This window comes from Epinephelus fuscoguttatus, linkage group LG7 (assembly GCF_011397635.1).
Source record: "Epinephelus fuscoguttatus linkage group LG7, E.fuscoguttatus.final_Chr_v1".
In the NCBI taxonomy this organism is placed as follows: domain Eukaryota; kingdom Metazoa; phylum Chordata; class Actinopteri; order Perciformes; family Serranidae; genus Epinephelus; species Epinephelus fuscoguttatus.
Window position 1 is genome coordinate 34145379 of NC_064758.1, and position 18341 is coordinate 34163719.

The window sequence follows — 18341 nt, forward strand, 5'->3', positions numbered from 1 at the left end:
AATATCACAAATCACAGTTTGCGTCACAGGGCTTTACAGCATACGACATCCCTTTGTGCTTAGGACCCTCACAGCGGATAAGGAAAAACTCTGGTAGAATATGAACCAAAATCTCTGAGGAATGTTTCTAGCCCCAGCAATTTATACCACAAAGAATTAAGGCAGTTCTGAGGGCAAAAGGGCGTCCAACCTGGTACTAGCAACGTGTACCTAATGAAGTGGCGGGTGAGGGTATAGCTTCTTTTGTGGGCACTTATTAGTGAAGGCTGTGGTATAAAAACATTATGAATGACAATATAGTAAAACAGAGTTGTTATAAAATATGTTTTCAAAGTAAACCTTAAAATAACTGGATCATTACAAAAAAGGAAGAAAAACACAAGCACTGCAAACATTCAAATAAAACTTTTAATATTTCTCATAAGATAGTTTCCACATTGAGTACCAATGAGTTTGAGTTCACTAATCTGAAACCAGTGCGTACAGTAACTATTGCTACATTCATCTCATATAAACTGTAACAATAAGAACAGTAGCAACATCAGCAGAGTTTAACGTTGTCTGTGTGAACCACAGGAATGAGAGTGAGCAGAGGAGGTCTAAATCGAGCTAACGTGGTTATTCATTAGTGGTTTACCCATAATGTGCCATAATAATTAACAGCTGGGAGATTCATTATGAGAAATCTGTCGTAGTGATGGCTTTTAAATTAAGTGCTGCCACCATCACCTGTGATGCTGATGTTCATTGTAACCTGTCACATCTCAGTTTGGATGATTTATGTATTTATTACATAAAAAAAAAAAGCTGATCTAGTTTCAGTCAAAGGGACTGTGTATTGCACTAATGGTGTCACCATAAAGGCCATTTTGCAGTCCTCTGAAGCCATAACAAAAAAAAAAAAAAAATCAACTTAAGGTCCACTTACTGGCTTTTTCTGGGCTTTCAACAACATCTCATGGTCTTCAACAGAAGTTCCATATAACTTCACTGTCACGTGACTACAGCTGAGCTATCTCCATCTGCTGATGACGACTGTGAGATGTAGTTGAAAGTTCTAGAAAATATATTATTAAGAAGATCTTAAGTTATTTTACTGTTTTCCAGGTACATGACTGAACTTTCACCTGTAGTTTACTGATGGCCTGACTGCCATTACATCTTGAGTATTGCTTGTAACTGCAGAAGATAAACACCACTATCAGGTGCTTTAGCTGAGCTGTTAAAAAATGCTATTTATATAAACTTACTGTGTATTTAATTTTAGCAACACATTTTGGCAGTCATCACTTTGAACTACATTCATACTAGTCTTGAAAGGATGCTGAATATTCAGTACAACTGTGGAAACACTGCCTTCAGGGAAGAATTTGACCTTAAAAAAGATAAAACAAAATGAGCAGCCACCCCAACATGTTCTATATTAAATAAATAAGACATAATGAAATAAAGTAAAATAAGTAAAATATTACAAGATTAAGAGTCAAGAGCCATCTTCTGAAAGGCACAAAACATTTCACTAACAGCCAAAACTGTTAACCAGCTGGCTCCTTTTGGCTACAGCAACCAAATATTTATGTTCTATTTATCTTTCTGTAAATAATAACTTGAAAGTCACAACACTGAATCAATGAGTTAGCCACTACTGTTCACACTGGCTCTACATATTCTGAGTTTACAAGGCAACCTAGCTAGTTAGCTTCCTAGCCAGGTAGCGTTTGCAGCCATTTTGTGCTATTGTGTTAAAACGGAACTTGTTAGCTTGTGCTTAGGATATGAGAAGTCATGTACACCAAAAGGGCTGTGTTCATATGGGCTGTTCTCATTAACACCGTAAACATGGCCCCAACTGAACGCAACTAAAGTAAGCTCAGTTTACAAGACAACCTAGCTAGTTAGCGTGCTAGCCAGGTAGCATTTGTAGCCATGTTCTGCTGAATAAATGAGTTAGTTATGTTTGGTTGCTATAGCAACCTATCTGCTAGCAGATAGTCAGCATTAACTTTGGTATTGTCGTTGCTCTAGCTAACGGGAGCTGCTGGCTAAATTTTGTGGCTGTTGCTAAATAAGTTTAGAGATGAGACATTGTCAAGAAAACTCTACATGAATGAGTTAGCTGCTAATGTTAACAGTAGTTCTATAACCCAAGTTTACAAGCCAACCTAGCTTGTTAGCTTGCTAGCCAGGTAGCATTTGTAGCCATTTTGGGCTAAATAAACTAGCGGTTAGTTACTGTGTTTGATTGATGTAGCAGGTAGTCAGTATTAGTTCTGGCACTGTTGTAGCTCTAACTAACAGCAGCCACTGTTCAATTTTGTGGCTGTTGTTCAATAAATTTAGAGACACAACATTACAAAGATAACTTTGAATTAATGAGTTAGCTGCTACCGACACTGCCTTTATAATCAAAGTTTATTTGCCAACCTAGCTTGTTAGCTTGCTAGCCAGGAAGCACTTGTTGCCATGTTGTGTTAAATAAAAGTAGTGGGTAGTAAATGTTTGGAAGCTGAAGTTAGTATTAGCTTTGGTACTGTCGTTGATCCAGCTAATGGGAGCTGCTGACTAAATTTTGTGGCTGTTGTTGAATAACTTTAGAGACACATTACTAGGACAACACTGAATTAGATGCTACCAACACCGGCTCTATATAATCCAAGTTCACTTGCCAACCTAGCTGGTCAGCTTGCTAGCCAGGTAGCATTTGTCGCCATGTTCTGCCTAATAAAGGTAGTGGCTAGTTACTGTGTTTGGTTTCTGTGCAGGTAGTCAGTATTAGTTTTGACATTGTTGTTGCGCTAGCTATCAGTAGCTGCTGGCAAAATTTTATGGCTGTTGTTAAGCTTATGGGCTGGATTAAGTGATAACCTAAGTGGTAAATGGGTGGTAATAATTTTGAAATAGAGGTTTCAATAGGAAAAATACTATTAGGTAAAACAGAACTTTGAAAAAGGGCACTTTGAACTGAAAAAAATCTGTGCAATAATAAATGCTAACTAAATAAAACACTGTAATATGAATTTAATGATGAAATACCATTAATAAATGATAATGGGTTTTAATAATTTATTATTTCCAAATTCATTGTTTTACTTTTATATGTTACTCTATTCATTTTTATGATATTCATTTCATAATGCCGTATTTATTCAGTAATGAACACTTTGGGGCTCCATCATGACAAACTATTTTTGCATTTGTTGAGTCTGAGAGGCTTATAGTGTTATGTTGTACTGACAAACAGCCCTTTCCTACTGCTTTCTAACGTACTTTGGCACTCTTCAGTTACTTCATTAAGCACCAAATACCAGTATAAACATCAACAAAATTTTGCATCACTGTCTACAACTCCTCTTACATCACCAGGGTAACTGAAACGACTGTAAGGCACTTAAATCAATTAAAAAGATAATTACTTTGACACTGTTTAGACTAAGTCATAAGGAGATCACATTGTCGAGACACGATGCTGCTCTGCAGGTACAACTTCAACCATTGCATAGTTTAACAAAATGGAGGCTGTGCTGTAACAGGGCTCTCAATGTATGGCAGGTAGATATTAACAAAGGCATACTTATGCTATGTGCTACAACTGTTGAAAATAAGCTGCTGAAATATACAACAACCGTACACCATAAAGAATCTACAATCTCATACAATATTCTGTATGCATTTGAAAAGCCAAATACAATAGTTAGTTTATGCTTAGATAAAAAAAAAAAAAAGGCGAACAAACCACATTTCAAATTACAGAGGTCATTCCAGTGTTTTGACAATGTCATGCATTTCATACAAAATCCCAAAGCAGTCTCCTTATACTCCTTGGCAATATAAATGTTCACATAATGGAAAAAAAAAATCCTGAATTTGAAATGTCACCACAGTGGTGTAAAAAAAACAATAATTTAGGAAATGGATGGACAATTATAAAAACTCAGCATTGTATCAACACATGTCTGAAGTAGTACACTGTATGTGATAGATAGGAGCAGGTTTACCAGTTTTGTCTGAACACTAGAGACAAGAATACATTAAAAACTGATTCATCTTCATCTTGCGTTAATCATCTATCAAAGATTTATAGAATTATGTAACAATCAGATCTACCATCAGCTTCTTGTGCGTGTGTCAGAGCTATAACAGGCTTTTTGATTTTGATTTGTGCTAAGATTCTACTGGTTTTCTGACTGCATTATTAAAAAAAAATCTTAATTATTTTGGTTAAATTTAAGTATTTTGGTGGTTTTGGCAGTGAGGAATGTTTATTGGTAATATATCTGGTACACACTGCTGAGCAGTCAGCACTGGGTGGTTACAGGATGCATCAGGGTGGTGAAACTTTTCTCTTGTTGCTGGATTGTTGTGCTGCATCTTGCTCATTATCGAAGCTGATTTTGTTCATTTTAATTATCTCGAAGGAGACATTTTAGCTTCCTATTTTTAATGTGCGTTCATTTATTTATTATTTTTATTACTTTAAAAAGGCTCTTTTAAATGCCTTGTTTTAAATACATTTTTAGGGAAATGTGTACATAAAGTCCTGTTTACATAGAAACATAAATAAGATCAAATCTACAAATGATTAATATTTGTCAAGGAAGAAATTTCAACTGGAAGACTGACAAAGACTCAGATAACAGCCAAAAAATGTGCATAGCAATACAACATTGATGTATACACATCTTAATAAGGCATTGGCACATTCAGGTTCAATCTAAGACACAAGGAGTGTAAAGCACTATAGTAATAAATAGATTTTTTTTGTCCTATTATTGCTAGTGATTTAGCAGTGTTCATCTCAACACAAAATATCTACATTTCTGACCATGATTTATAACTTCCCTAGATTCTTTGGAATCAATAGAAATAAGCATAATCTAGCCTCTATTCAAAGATGAATGCATATTTTTTTTAAATATAAAAACATCTATTTTTGTAACTCATTGTCATCAAAGTATTGATTAAAGCAAACTTTTTAATCAGTCCTTGTAATCAAGGTTGAGGGCTTGAAAACATGATATCACAAATAAACTAACAAAAAAAACATGACTGGAAAAGATTCAATACATGTAAACGTGGGCAGGGGAGAAAAAAAACAACACAACAAACAAATGACACAAACGGGAGGAAGCCTCTCCAGCAGCTGGGAGTGTGTTAGCTGCTGACAGGAACACTTGTAGCAGGATGGAGACGGTTGGAGATGCAGGTGAGGGGTCTTCCAGTAGGGGGTGCTAACAGCCCTGCTCATCTCCATCCATGCTTACACTGCTCTTGCGACTGCTGTCCTTTGAGGTGTCTGGGGAGACTGACGAGAGCAAAGGGTCCCCCCCTCTCACCGGTGATAAGTTATCTTCCATGAGGATGTCGTTGAGTTTGGAGCCCGGCTTGCCGTGAACACTGTAGTGGCCCTCGGGGAAGTTAGAGTGGCCTTCGTTTAGCTCCAGGGCGCTGGGTGGTTCTGGAGTGCAGGCCGGGTGGTGTTGGTGATGGGGGTGGAGCGTGTACAGGTCCTGGCGGCAATCCTCCAGGGAAGGCTCCTGTTTAATGGACCGGGCCGCAAGTTCACTAGCGCAGAGTGCTGAGGAGGTGATGACCAGACCGTGAGCCCGCGCCTGCATCTCTAACTCCTGACAACCACAGAGAAACATACACACACAGGTTAGACAGTGACAAGATTCACTCTGCCATATTATCTGTCACAATCACAGTCTTCTATTCTGGTGTCAACATGAGTCTTACACCACTATACTGTTTTACTTGCTTTATGGTTGGTCAAGAATAAAAGTACAAAATACTGATCCAGAGTTTCCCCCATGAAATTGGTTAGCGGCAGTAGTAGCATGTAACTAAGTACCGTACTTAAAGGGATACTTCCTCCCTGGAATAACCATTCGTATATTAATTACTCATCCTGTGTTAACACTGAATTTGTGAGGAAGATTTTTATTTTTTTTTGCATGACTTCAAGGTGATGAAGAATCCAAAAGCAGAGAAAATTCTTGATGAATTGAAGTCATAGGGGTCCACGTTTAACAACAGCAAAAATTTATCAGAATATCAGTTCACAAATTCTCTCAAGTCTCATTTATCCAGTCATATGCTCATTACGTCCCAAACAGACAGCCCTTTCTGATGGGGAACTGAACTAAAAGTGAAATTTATTTTTCTCTCTTCAGTGCCAAACTCCATTGACAAAAATGGTAATTTTACATCACTGGATATGTGTGCTGCTGGTCTACCACTGCCTCAGTCGGTTAGTTTGTTTGTGTTATTATGTGATTTTGGTGAATCTGAACTAACCTTTCAAAACACCAAAGTCACAGAATAACACAAACAAGCTACCAGACTGACGCAGTGGTAGACCAGCAGCTCACATATTCAGCAGTGTAAAAACGGTTGTTTTTGTCAATGGAGTCTGGCTTTGAAGAGAGTATTGGTAAGTTTAACTTTTAGTTCAGCTCCTTGATGGAAAGGTCTGTCTGTTTGGGAAATACTGAGCATACGACAGGATAAATGAGACTTGGATTATACTGCACAAGTTGTATTAGAGTTTGTAAACGGATGTTTTGATATAGCTTAGAATTTTCTCAATTTTTGGATTTTTCATTCACTGGAGGCATGTGAGAAATTCCATGCATTTTTCCCCAATTCAATGCAACACAGGTTGTGTAATGATACACAGAGGTCATTTAGGGGAGTAATGTTTCCTTTAAAGTACACTTTTTAGGTACTTCCTTGATTATTTCCATTTTATGCTACTTTATACTTCTACTTCGCAACATTTTGGAGACAAAAATTTTTCTTTTTACTGCACTACCTTCTTTGACAGCTTTAGTTACTTTTCATATTCACATAATTAATACAAAATATAAATCAACTAATACATTATGATATATTATACTGAATAAGCTCCCCAGCAGTCTACAGTGTACCTAAAATGAGGCCCACCTTTACCAACTAAACAATAAAGCCATGCATACATGAATGCATTAATAATTACAACTCAGTTATATAATGAATATAATTCTGAAATGGATCATTCTGCACAAAGACATTGATATTTTTGTATTGTTCTTCCGGAAGGAGTTTGAATGCCATACTTTTCCTTGTAACAGGGTATTTCTACACTGCAGTATTGCTACTTTTACATTTTTAAAAGATCTGAATACTTGCTGGTGACTTTTTTTTTGTTTTAAATCCCGACCTGACTGTGACTGACTGACTGACTGAACCAAAGTCATTATCTTTTCTGCTCTAAATAATTACTAAGACACATGATGTGATCAATCAATTGATGTCGACTGAGCCGAATCACACAGACCCTGATGCCTCTTGTCTTGTGATCAATTAGTTACAAGATGTCACAGTCTTTGCCGTGCAAATTAGTGGCTCTGCTCATTTCCCCTGAAGCCTGACGTATTTCATGAAAGTCTCTCGTCATCACTGACAATCCCCTCTCTTTCCACTGCGTACACATGACACATCATAAATATAAAAGCAGTTCCACAACTCTGTGACCCTTCTGTCCAATCAGTGGAAGTCATGAAAGTTTTACCTGTATCCGTAACATCAGATGTCGATTGGCATGCTCTAGCTTCTTCTGGCGATTCTCCAGCTCTTTGGCCCTCTGCTGCTCCCGCTGTAGTTTCCTGATGTAGTCCACTGAAGCCTTCAGGATGGTGCCTTTGTTCCAGCGCATGTCCCTGATAATCACAGTGGAGCCATTATTTGTACGTTTTACAACAAGAGAGATCCTATAGTTTTGATATTAGACAGTTAGCCATCTGATGATAGGTTTTCATTAGACGTAGGGTGCTGTGTTTCTGTTGCTATTACTTTGAGAAATTAAGTCAGTATTTTGAGAAACTTTCTCTGAGTCATTATTTTGAGAACAAAGACAGTTTCTCGTTACAATGACTTAGAGGATTTTTTTTTTTTAAATCACACAAATGGAAATGGGCTTCAATATTGTTCAGTAAGAAAAACACGAGAATATTAAGACAGAGCGAGGAGCAGAGCTGCTCCAGAGGTCACAGAGGTGACCAGCAGTTAAAAGTCTGAGTTCCTTGCAGAACTGAATGCTGCATCGTAAATGTGTGCAGGACGGGGTCACTGAGATCACAAGCAGTCATAAGAATGACCCCGAGCTCCCTGAAGAATTAAAGGTTACAATGAAAGTTTTACAGGGGCAAAATTGATCTTTATGAGAGTAACCGTGGAAAATCTGCATTATAGATCCAGCAATTATGCTGAGTGGCGTTTTAGTATTTGTTTTAAAGTGGTCAGAGGCCATGAGGACAGATACACGTTTTTGTTTATAATTAAAAGTAATGGGTGACTACTGGTATTGAAGATTACTCATGCTAACATGCACATGTACCACATGTTTTCTTATTCAGTATGTGTAAGCAATAATAACAGCAACTATGTTAATCCAGGTCTGTTTGTAAAAGGCAGTCTCTGAGTTTGTGTGTATGTAGTGTTGTGTGTGGGTGGAGCACCCAGTTGGGGTTTAGCAAAACAACCATGGGTGGATAGACATAACAAAAGGGGTTGCTGGGTTCTTCCCAGAGCCACAGGCAAGGTCAAAGGGCAGCGGAAAAAACAAGATTGAGCCTACAGGAATACTTAACCCACAAACTGACCATTTGTGTATCATTTACTCAACTGGTGTTGCGCTGAATCTCTGGAGAAAAAGTTTCTCACATGCATCTGGTGAATGAAAAAAATCCCATAACGGAGAAAATACTTGATGAACAGAAGTTATAAGGGTCCATGTTATCAAAATATCTGTTTACAAACTGTCACATAACTCGTGCAGTATAATCCAAGTCTCATTTATCCCGTTGTATGCTCAGTGCTTTCCAGACAGACAGCCCTATCCCATGGGGAACTGATGCTGGTGTTTTAAAAGGTTAGTTTGGATTCACCAAAGTCAGACAATGACACAAACAAACAAACAAACAAACAAACTGATGGAGGCAATGTTAGACCAGCAGCTCCCATGTTCAGCAAGGTAAAATTACTGTTTTTGTCTATGGAGTCAGGCTTGAAGAAAGCAGAGATATGTTTTACTTTCACTTCCACATTAGACACATACGACTGGATAAATGAGACTTGGGTTATACTGCATGATTTGTGTAAGAGTTTGAGAACAGATGTATTGATAAAATTTGACTTCAATTCATCAAGACTATGTTTTTGTATCCTTCATTCACCATGGAACAATGTGAATTCAGCATAACATAGCGTGAGTAATTGGTATACTAATGGTCATTTCCGAGATTAGGTATTCCTTTAAAGTAGTAGTTCCCAATTGATGGGTCACGGTCCAAAGGTGGGTCGCGGGTCCATCCTGAATGGACCGCAAGTGACTCGCAAATGTGTCAAGTTTGTAAAAAACACTCTACTATTTTTTAAGTACAGTGAATTTACAGCACAAAGCTGCATTTTTGAGGTGTCCATTCCTGCTGTCAAGTGAGTGACTAATGGACAGCTACGGTACTTGTGCAGACACAGTCAGCTAGCTTGGCCAAACAGAAGTATGACGTTGAATGTATCAAACTGTGTGGACCTTGAACTAATGACAAAGGAGAAATCTGGACCCTGTGGCTGGACCAGTTGGGATCCACCGCTTTAAAGTGGTGCTAATAATCTTTACGTTTTAGTACATACAGAAATTATGATAAATATAACCAAAATGTGACCAATCAAATTATCATAATCATGTTTGTAATTTCTATTGTGTGTATCAGAGCTTATTCCTTTAACATTTTTCTGACTAACACAACACCTCCTTAACACCAACAGATCTGTGTAGCCAAATACAGTAGGTCATTGATTAAAGGATAGGTTGACATTCTTTTTAAATACACACATGCGATATGCAAGAGATGGGGAATAAAATCTGACATTGGGATTTAACAGTGAGGTAAATAACTTTCAGTGTTTATAGTCTTTCTGGTCCAAACAGTTTCCTCTTTGTGTTTCCACAGTGTTTCCTTGATTAGCTGCAGTGGAGGGGATTTTGTCCTAAAACAAGGGCAACTTTGGAAGATCAGAATCAGAAATACTTTATTGATCCCCGAGGGGAAATTACTAGATACTGATTTTATTGGTCTAACTCAAACTACTGAAACCTCATATTAACTTCAGAACAGATTTTTGCACAGAGCAGGGTCTGTGTGTTACATTAAAATCGCATTAGGAGGGATCTGTTTGTGGAGGAATGATGACAGAGACAAGCAGCTCTTTCAATGTGAGCATAGTTTCAAGACTGACATGAAAAAATGTGAATCATTATACACACATTCAATTCTTGCACACTATTCATCCTATGTTAAATCAATGGCTAGACTGGGTGTTCAAAGTAGCCAGCCATCTGTGTATTTTTTATTGTTATATGTAATTTAATTTTTCCTGCCCTTTTCTTATAATATTTTACATTGAAGGCAGAATTTATACTTCTGTATCGAATCGATGACATACCCTACACCATAGCCTGACGTGCACCTCCCCAGAAATCTAACTATGCATCGCGGCAACACAGACCCCCTGTCTGTTTTTGTAAGCTGAAACCATTTCCCTCAGTGGAAATGAAGCTTTTATTTACTTTCATTTCACAGAGAAGAAACAGTAAATTGTGAAACAAAAACGCGTCCACAAAATAGTATTTTAAGTCTTGTGTGTGATTTATCCTGGCTTCATATGAGCAGAGGAAATCTTTGCTAGTTGCTAGGCTAATTTATACAATGTAAAATGGCACAGGCGTATGCTAATAACGTTAGCATGTTGTATTTGTTTGGAAAACGTGTTTAGTATAAGACAGTTGTTTTGTCAGTGAACCTTGTGAGTTGTAATGGAGTCGAATTTCGTTATGTTACCTTTGTTAAATGTTGCTGTTGTCCCTGCATCATATGAGTAGAGAGAAGTCCGCTATGCTAATTTATACAATGTAAAATGCCATGGGCTTGTGCTAATAACATTAGCATGCTGTATTTGTGGAGAAAATGTGTTTAGGTAAAGACAAGTGTTTGTCTGTTAATGCTGTGAGTTATAGTGAAGCTGATTTATGTACTTGTGTTTGACATTGTCTCTATAATAAGCTATATTTAATGTGTGTTTTGGGTGTGTTTCCAATCAACTAAACTTCACAGCACTTCACAGAAACCTCCGCTGCCAAATAGTGTTTTCGAGGTCTAACTGCAGAGTGACACAGACACCACCGCACAAGTATAATTGCTCACAACAGCGGACATTACTTATTATGTTTTGCAAATCTGTCTTTAATAAGAAAAACATTTTTTAAAAAATGGAGATTGAATGAAGTAAGTGACTTACGGGTCATTGGATTTAGGAATTAAAGTGCCCAATTCCTTGATTCGATCGTTGATGTTAAACCGTCGTCTTCTCTCAACTACAGAACAAAAACATAAGAGAACAATCCATGATTAGCTGATGAAACCCTAGCTGAAAACTTGTTTTCATTATTCTTATAGTGTAACTCAGAAGACACACCTCACCACACCTAAGTAGTTTCAAACAGTCACATTTACAGAAGCATATCTCTATAATTAAGAGCAATTAAAGCACAATTAAAACTCACTCAGATTATGGTTGTCCTTCTTCTGTCTCTCCTTTGCCATTGCTCTTACCTCAGCTTCTGGGGGAAACATTTTGACTGATCAATATAATCAATAGTGCAATGCATGTATCAAAAATGTTCTTGAGGCTTATTAAACATACGTACCAACAGGGAACCCTTCAGGCCTCTGATAGTTGTCAAATTTGCCGCAGGATCCAGACTTATCCAGCATATGCATGATGGCAGGGGATTGTGAAACTGTGTGATAAAAAATGTTGTTTTCAGTATCAAACTGCGCAGACCGGACACAAATACACTGAAGAAGCTGTCAGTCACACACAGCCAACGTCCCCACGCAGAGGAGGATTACAAGACTATTTATAAAACACTACATTATGGGCTGCACAAAGCCCCGCAGAGTAAAGCTTCATATGTATTATAAGAGCCCTGATGTTTTCCATGCAATAGAGAAGCTGAATGGATATTACTGTTTATTTTCACAGCTGACAGATCTGTAAACATCTGATATATCTACTGTAGATGACAGAAGCCAGGCGTGTAAACGTGTATGTTTCTGGCTGTGACAGTGAGTGTGCTGCTTACCAGAGTATTCCCTTTTGATGTTGGGCAGGTTGGCAGGGCAGGAGTTGCTGATGGGCAGACCCTGCTGGGGCATACCCTGATTACCATACATGTCCATGAGGTTAGCATTCACGGGGATCTGAGGGGGATTCAGCACAGACATTAAGCAGACATTAAGACGTTATGCTAATCAGCATCACAAGATGAGCATGATGGGAAGTATGGTGACATAAAACAGGCCTATTATAAGAGAGTGAGAAAACAGATGTCATATAATGCAAACTATAACAACTGTATGATTATTTGTTTTCTTGCTCAGAGTCAGATAAAGAGATTGATACCACTTTCAGGTCTGTATGTTAAATATGGAGATGCAACAAACAGCTGGCTAGCTTAGCATAAAGACTGTAAACAAGGGGAAACAGCCAAAGGTAAAATTCTGCCTGCCAGCACCTCTAAAGCTCACTACTTAACACCTTATGTTTGTTTAATCCATAGAAAAAACAATCAGCACTGTGTCTGAACAACAAGTAGTTTTTGGAAAAACAAAAACAACAATGTCCTCATATGGGGACATTGGGTTTATTTTGCTGTGTAAGACAATAAAGTCGTCAGTGTGTAGCAAAATATACAACTGTTTATTCCAGTGCATGCAAAATTGACAACAATGCAACATCTGTTGAACACTACTGTATGAATTTTTCTTGCTCTGTGCAGTGTGTGACATGTAACGTGTTCTTATGCTTGCAAACTGGACACAGCTGTTATGCACCATTTAACACAGGCCAAAGGTGTGACATCCTGTTCCTACAGACGAAAACGACATTGCTAATATGGAGTATGGAGCAAGGAAAATTCATACAGTGTTACAAAACAAACAGATCACGAGTGTGTTGATCATGTGTTGCATTGTTTGCAATTTTGTTTTTGCACAGTCGTGTTCAGGCAGTGAGATAAACAGTTTAACACTTCAAAAAATATCTTACACTTAGCGCAAAGCGGCGCACAGTGCAGTGCAACTGTCTTTGCTAGTTTCTGACTGACACATTTGTCATTTTTAAGACCAGCTCTCACATTGTATAGGTAGCAATTGTACTGGCACCCATCTGTGTGCCCATGGGGGTGCAGGTCTTAAAATGGGGTGTGGTCAGGCGCAGTGTTAGCATATCACTACTTTGAGGCAGCAGAGAGTGATTTCAGGAGGCTTCCACTGTCGCCTCACAGCAAGAGGGTTCAGGGATGGGATCCACCTGCTTGCTTGGGCCCCTCTGTGTGGAGTTTGCATGTTCTCCCTGTGTCTCTTACAGTCCAAAGACATGTAGGTGATATTAACTGGAGACTCTAAATTGCCTGTAGGTGTGAATGTCAGTGTGAAGGGTTCTCTGTGATAGCCTGGGGACCTGTCCAGGGTGTACCCCAGCTCTTGCCCAATGTCAGCTGGGATAGGCTCTTGCTGCCTGCGATCATGTACCAGGGTAAGCGTTTATAGAAAATGAACAACTGAATCAGAAATCAATCAAGCCATTGACAAACAAAAACAACATTTAAAATCAGTGGCACCGTATTTTCCTATTATTAAGATAGTAAGTACAATGCGCAGGTAGGTAGCAGAAATAATACATCAGTAATGAGGAAAATATTAATCACATTCTCTAAGATGTGAACATAGCAGAGAGCAGAGCAGAGCTGCTGTCAGCTGTCAAACCGCCCCTTTCTCCAATTTACCGAATCTGCCATGTAAATAGCAGTGCACCAGATACAGACGCACCTTGCTTTTAAAGGGAATGGGAGATGACACCTTGATAAGTTTAATTCATGTAACGCCCAAAACACACCTATGATTAATTTAGGGACCAAATATCACCTTGTTGCCTCTTGCTGCTTACTTTGCACCCAGATTATGCACCACTTAACTCACAAAAGTGGAGTTGGACACACTCTTAATGCTCTTTAGACTATGTGCTATTGATTGTTAAATAAGGCACTAACAGTGACAGTGAACAATGAACAGTTTCATACATTGTTACACACTGGTGATTTCGATATGCTATGTGTTGCTATGCTTACCAACCTTAAAATGACTTAGCTAAGACCTCTCTTTCTTTTTACACTGATTAGTGTATTGTGCTTTTGTTGCCACTAGATGGCACAATAAGTGTCCACGAAGGAGGACAACCCAAAACATAATGTCACCATATGAGGACGCAGGGTCGCAGGAGGTTAAAGGGGGCCATGTGTGGGACTATTTCTTGGCTGGATGCAGTGATTTCAGGAGGACTTCGGGAAGTATTCTCCAAAATCTGTGACTATTTCTTTTAATCTGGTCAAACCGTCTTTCTGGTGGTACAGATTGAGATTTCGCCTTTTCAAAAGCATCATTGAATTTATTTGGATGTTTTTACACCAAAACACACCAAATAAGACGCCCTCTTGTGGTGACCCTTTGAAAAGTGAGGTGCCTGTGTGAAGTGTAACCACACACACATACCGTGTTAGCCATCTGAAGTCCTGGGTCCATCAGGCCGAGGATATCATCACTGTAACTGGACTCCAGACTAATAATGTCATCAATGACATCATCCATCTGAAACAAGACAACATAAAGGGCAAAGATAAGTCGGCTTTCAGGAGCTTAAGATCACAAAAAGGAGTTTTCTGTGTGTTATTGTAAGAAACACAAGTCCCAAGCTGTCACCTCTTTCTCGCAGTTAGAGTTCAGGGTCAGTAAGGCCATAGGGCTGTTGGGGGCGCTGTTGCCCGGCCCTGGCGGCATGCCCCCGTGGTCAGAGGACTGGTTGTGGCAGGGCAAGCTCAACACCTGAGAGCCAAGCTTTCCCAGGTACCGCTTCACCTGCTGCTGCTGAGAGCGCTGGATGTGGTACTTGGTTGGGTTCTCCAGGTGTGTCTGGACCTGTCGGTGGGGGGAGAGGAGGAAGAAGGATATGAGATGACAAGGCAGGATGGATACTGGGATGCGTCAGTTGTTACCAGTGCAACATGGGAAATGTTGCTTGTATAGAAATAAATCACACATTATTATTTTTGTGGTCACGTTTTGCCTGTTTTGGCTATGTTCTGTTGTGCTCTATTAGATTAAAAAGACTCTAAATATATATGGATATATAAAAAAAACCTCAAAGCCTGTCTCTAGTTTTGCACAGTACTTACTAGAATATTAAAATAAACCTGACAGTTCAAATCCTGCGATGCATTATGCATTTTTCTTTTGAGATGCTGTCAAGTGTCGTTATCTCAGAGAGTCTCTGCAGGAAACTATTTCTACATATCTTTCTACTACGTTCTGCTTCTCTGCATTTATAGTCCACATATTTTAAGTAGCAAAAATTACACGCACACCCGTCTCTGCACTCCCCGGTTATGGATACATTTTATTTCTGTGGATCATTAATCCTCACGCAGCATTAATGATCCAGAAAAGCTACTGCAGGCACATAAACAAACTTCAGAGGCAGCGTTTGTCAGGCTGTAACTCATTTTAAATGGAGCACTGCTGCTGCATTCCAGCTCACATTTGGAGTCTATATTTAAACCTTCTATCGGTCTATTGCCTGAATTTTTTTTTGACAGATTCTGTGGTTTATGAAATGACGACACAACAGGGAGTTCATTGCTAAAGCCATTATATAAAACATGCATCAGCGCTGTTGTAGGTAATTACACGACCGGAGAATTAAGTCTCATACTGTCATGTGTAATTTAAAAAACTCCAAAAAAGAAAACTTTAATTTGAAACATACCTCATACGGCTGGTATCCAAGCAGCTTCAGCATCATTTACAGTTTAGTGATCCGCCCAATTTAAAAACTAAAAAACTTAAGTGTTAACTTCTGTCCAAACTAACAAGTACTGCTTCCCTCTTGCTTGCACCAGAAGACTGAGCCTGCTGAGGACAAACACATCCAGCTCATCTTTTAAAGGCCAAGAAAAGTAATTAGTTATGCACATCAGGGCAGCACAATGAGCTTTTTCAAATTTGTGTTGTTTTATGTAAAATCTGAATTTATCACTTGATGTCAGGATGTGCTGCAGACAGTCACTGCCTTTGTTTGCAAGGCCACCTCTTTTACTGAAACTTGCCTGGGGCTGTTGCTTTGCTGCATCCACTTTTTTTTAACCCTGTGGATGCTCTGCGTAATTTCCCAGTTCAGCACAGCACAAAGAATAAAGTCTCTCACATCCTTGTGTGTCTGCAGCTTGCCTCTCCTCGTGTCTCATAATGACATTTTTAATCGAGCGACAGCAGGCACGACCAACGGACAACGGCCTCGGCTGCTTTCATTTTTACACATTTATGTATTTGTTCTGCTTAAGCTCGGCGGATTTGGCTTCATTAACAGAGCTGAGGAGGTCACAGGCTCTAGACAAACACTAAGCTACTGCTGACATTTCCTCTGCTTCTGTGAGAACCCCTGTAGTCTGCACACTGTGCTCGACAGTCAAGATGATATGGTTATTACAACACGTGGAGCCTGGGAAAGAGAAAGAAATGCATTGACATGTTTTATTGAAGAGCATGGATACTAAATTATCTGTGGGGGCTGACTAATAAAACACAGCAGTGACTAAAATATCATGATGTGGCTCAACACAACAAGTCCACTTGTGTCCTTTTGGAGCAGGGAAACTCAACTTGTTTGGCCTGGGGGCCACTTTTGCAAAATAACAGGCGACCAGGGGCCCGTTAATAAACATACATTAATAATATTTATCAGTATTTATAATTAACGAATTGCCTGTTTTCAACCTTTCTGCGTCTGAAACTCTCATCTCTTTTTGCTGAGAGGCAAATCCAGCCGCAGCAGCCTCACAGTTTTGTTTCTACTATTTTAAGGACATTCTGGGCTTGGGTCAGATCCCTGTCAGGGTTGTCCAGGGGATCTTCTCTCTATTTTGATGTCTTTATGCGCTCTGGCACCTTATTTACATTCAAAGTACAAAAGAGTTCCCAGTGTGAATCACTGTATTTTTATTGTGAGTTACAAAATAGTCGGCAGGCCATCTGGCAACCTATCACGGTCCAGTTTTGGCCCACATGCTGTAAGCTAAGTTTCACTAATACAGTAAGGGGCCTAGTTTTCATCTCTTTGAATGGACTTCATATAAACAGTATTAAGGTATTAAAACCAGTTGGGTCTCAGGGTTGTGCCATGTCATCTTGTTCAAGATAATACCGGTATAATTTTTAATACAATATGACAAATTCGTCTCGTTGACATATTGACGTCATACTGTTAACCCAGTGCAACGACTAGCATGGCGGAGAGCGAAACTATTACAGACTCCGCAATGGTTCCAAAAAGAGGAGCAGCTTCAGTAGTGTGGAATAAACTGTGGTGTCCTGAATGTTTTATGAACAGCCCCGGACTTCTCAGACTCTTTTAGCGACTTAACGCTCAGCACAGCATCTGCTTCCTAATGTAAATCCATGTGACGCTTGTGGAATATCGTTATTGCAAAAATACCCTGAAATATCGTGATATTATTTTAGGGCCACATCGCCCACTCCTAGTCAGGTCACATCAGGTTATCTGACCAGAACAGAGAGTCTTTCAGACAGTATCACTGTCCTGCAGGGGGACACTCATGTGACAGCTAAATTAACACTCATCAAGCAGGTATTATGTCATTACAGGGTTGTAAACCTGACAGCACTGGGGGGTGTAGGGGGGACATAATTACAGCACGTCAATTACTCATTAGAGCCATGTTACCCTTTGGGCTAAAGTGCAAAACAATGAGACTCATTAATGTAGGTCACTACTATCTATCCTTCAGTCTTTACTGTGTTCTCAGTGTGGTGTTTAAGTGCAGTATCGTTAGTGATGCTATCATGAGGATCATTTACACTGTTATCAGATCATCAATAGTAGATAAATGCCTCTGCAAAGCCGCAGTCACCATCAACACGCAGGCAGGATTTTATCAAAAATGATATGCTTTATACGTTACATTATACCACAGTGACGTTGATCCTGGAAATAGATTGAACACATGGGCCGCAGAGTGTTTACAAACCTGATCCAGATGGATGATACATATATGAGCAATCCAGTTATTTGCACTCACATGCGTAAATGACGGCTAAACAAAGCGTGTTTACGACAGTTAGCACAATACCCTGAGTGTCATAAATCCCTTAACATGTTTTTTATTTTCT

General features: G+C 39.1%; 1 protein-coding gene across 2 annotated transcripts in view; it reads right to left on the minus strand.

Moving 5' to 3' along the window:
- Positions 1 to 394: 394 nt before the first annotated feature.
- The window catches only part of LOC125891407 (microphthalmia-associated transcription factor-like), a 47288-nt gene continuing 29341 nt past the window's right edge, over positions 395 to 18341 (minus strand). The window contains exons 3-10 of one of the 2 annotated variants that reach the window (XM_049580679.1): positions 14859 to 15074; positions 14652 to 14747; positions 12185 to 12302; positions 11747 to 11839; positions 11603 to 11659; positions 11338 to 11413; positions 7553 to 7700; positions 395 to 5624 (exon numbers count right to left, since the gene is read on the minus strand). In XM_049580679.1, coding sequence (XP_049436636.1) covers positions 5229 to 5624; positions 7553 to 7700; positions 11338 to 11413; positions 11603 to 11659; positions 11747 to 11839; positions 12185 to 12302; positions 14652 to 14747; positions 14859 to 15074 — 1200 coding nt within the window. In that variant the 3' untranslated portion in view covers positions 395 to 5228. The remainder of the gene's footprint in view (positions 5625 to 7552; positions 7701 to 11337; positions 11414 to 11602; positions 11660 to 11746; positions 11840 to 12184; positions 12303 to 14651; positions 14748 to 14858; positions 15075 to 18341) is intronic. The other variant, XM_049580680.1, reaches the window with a different exon arrangement.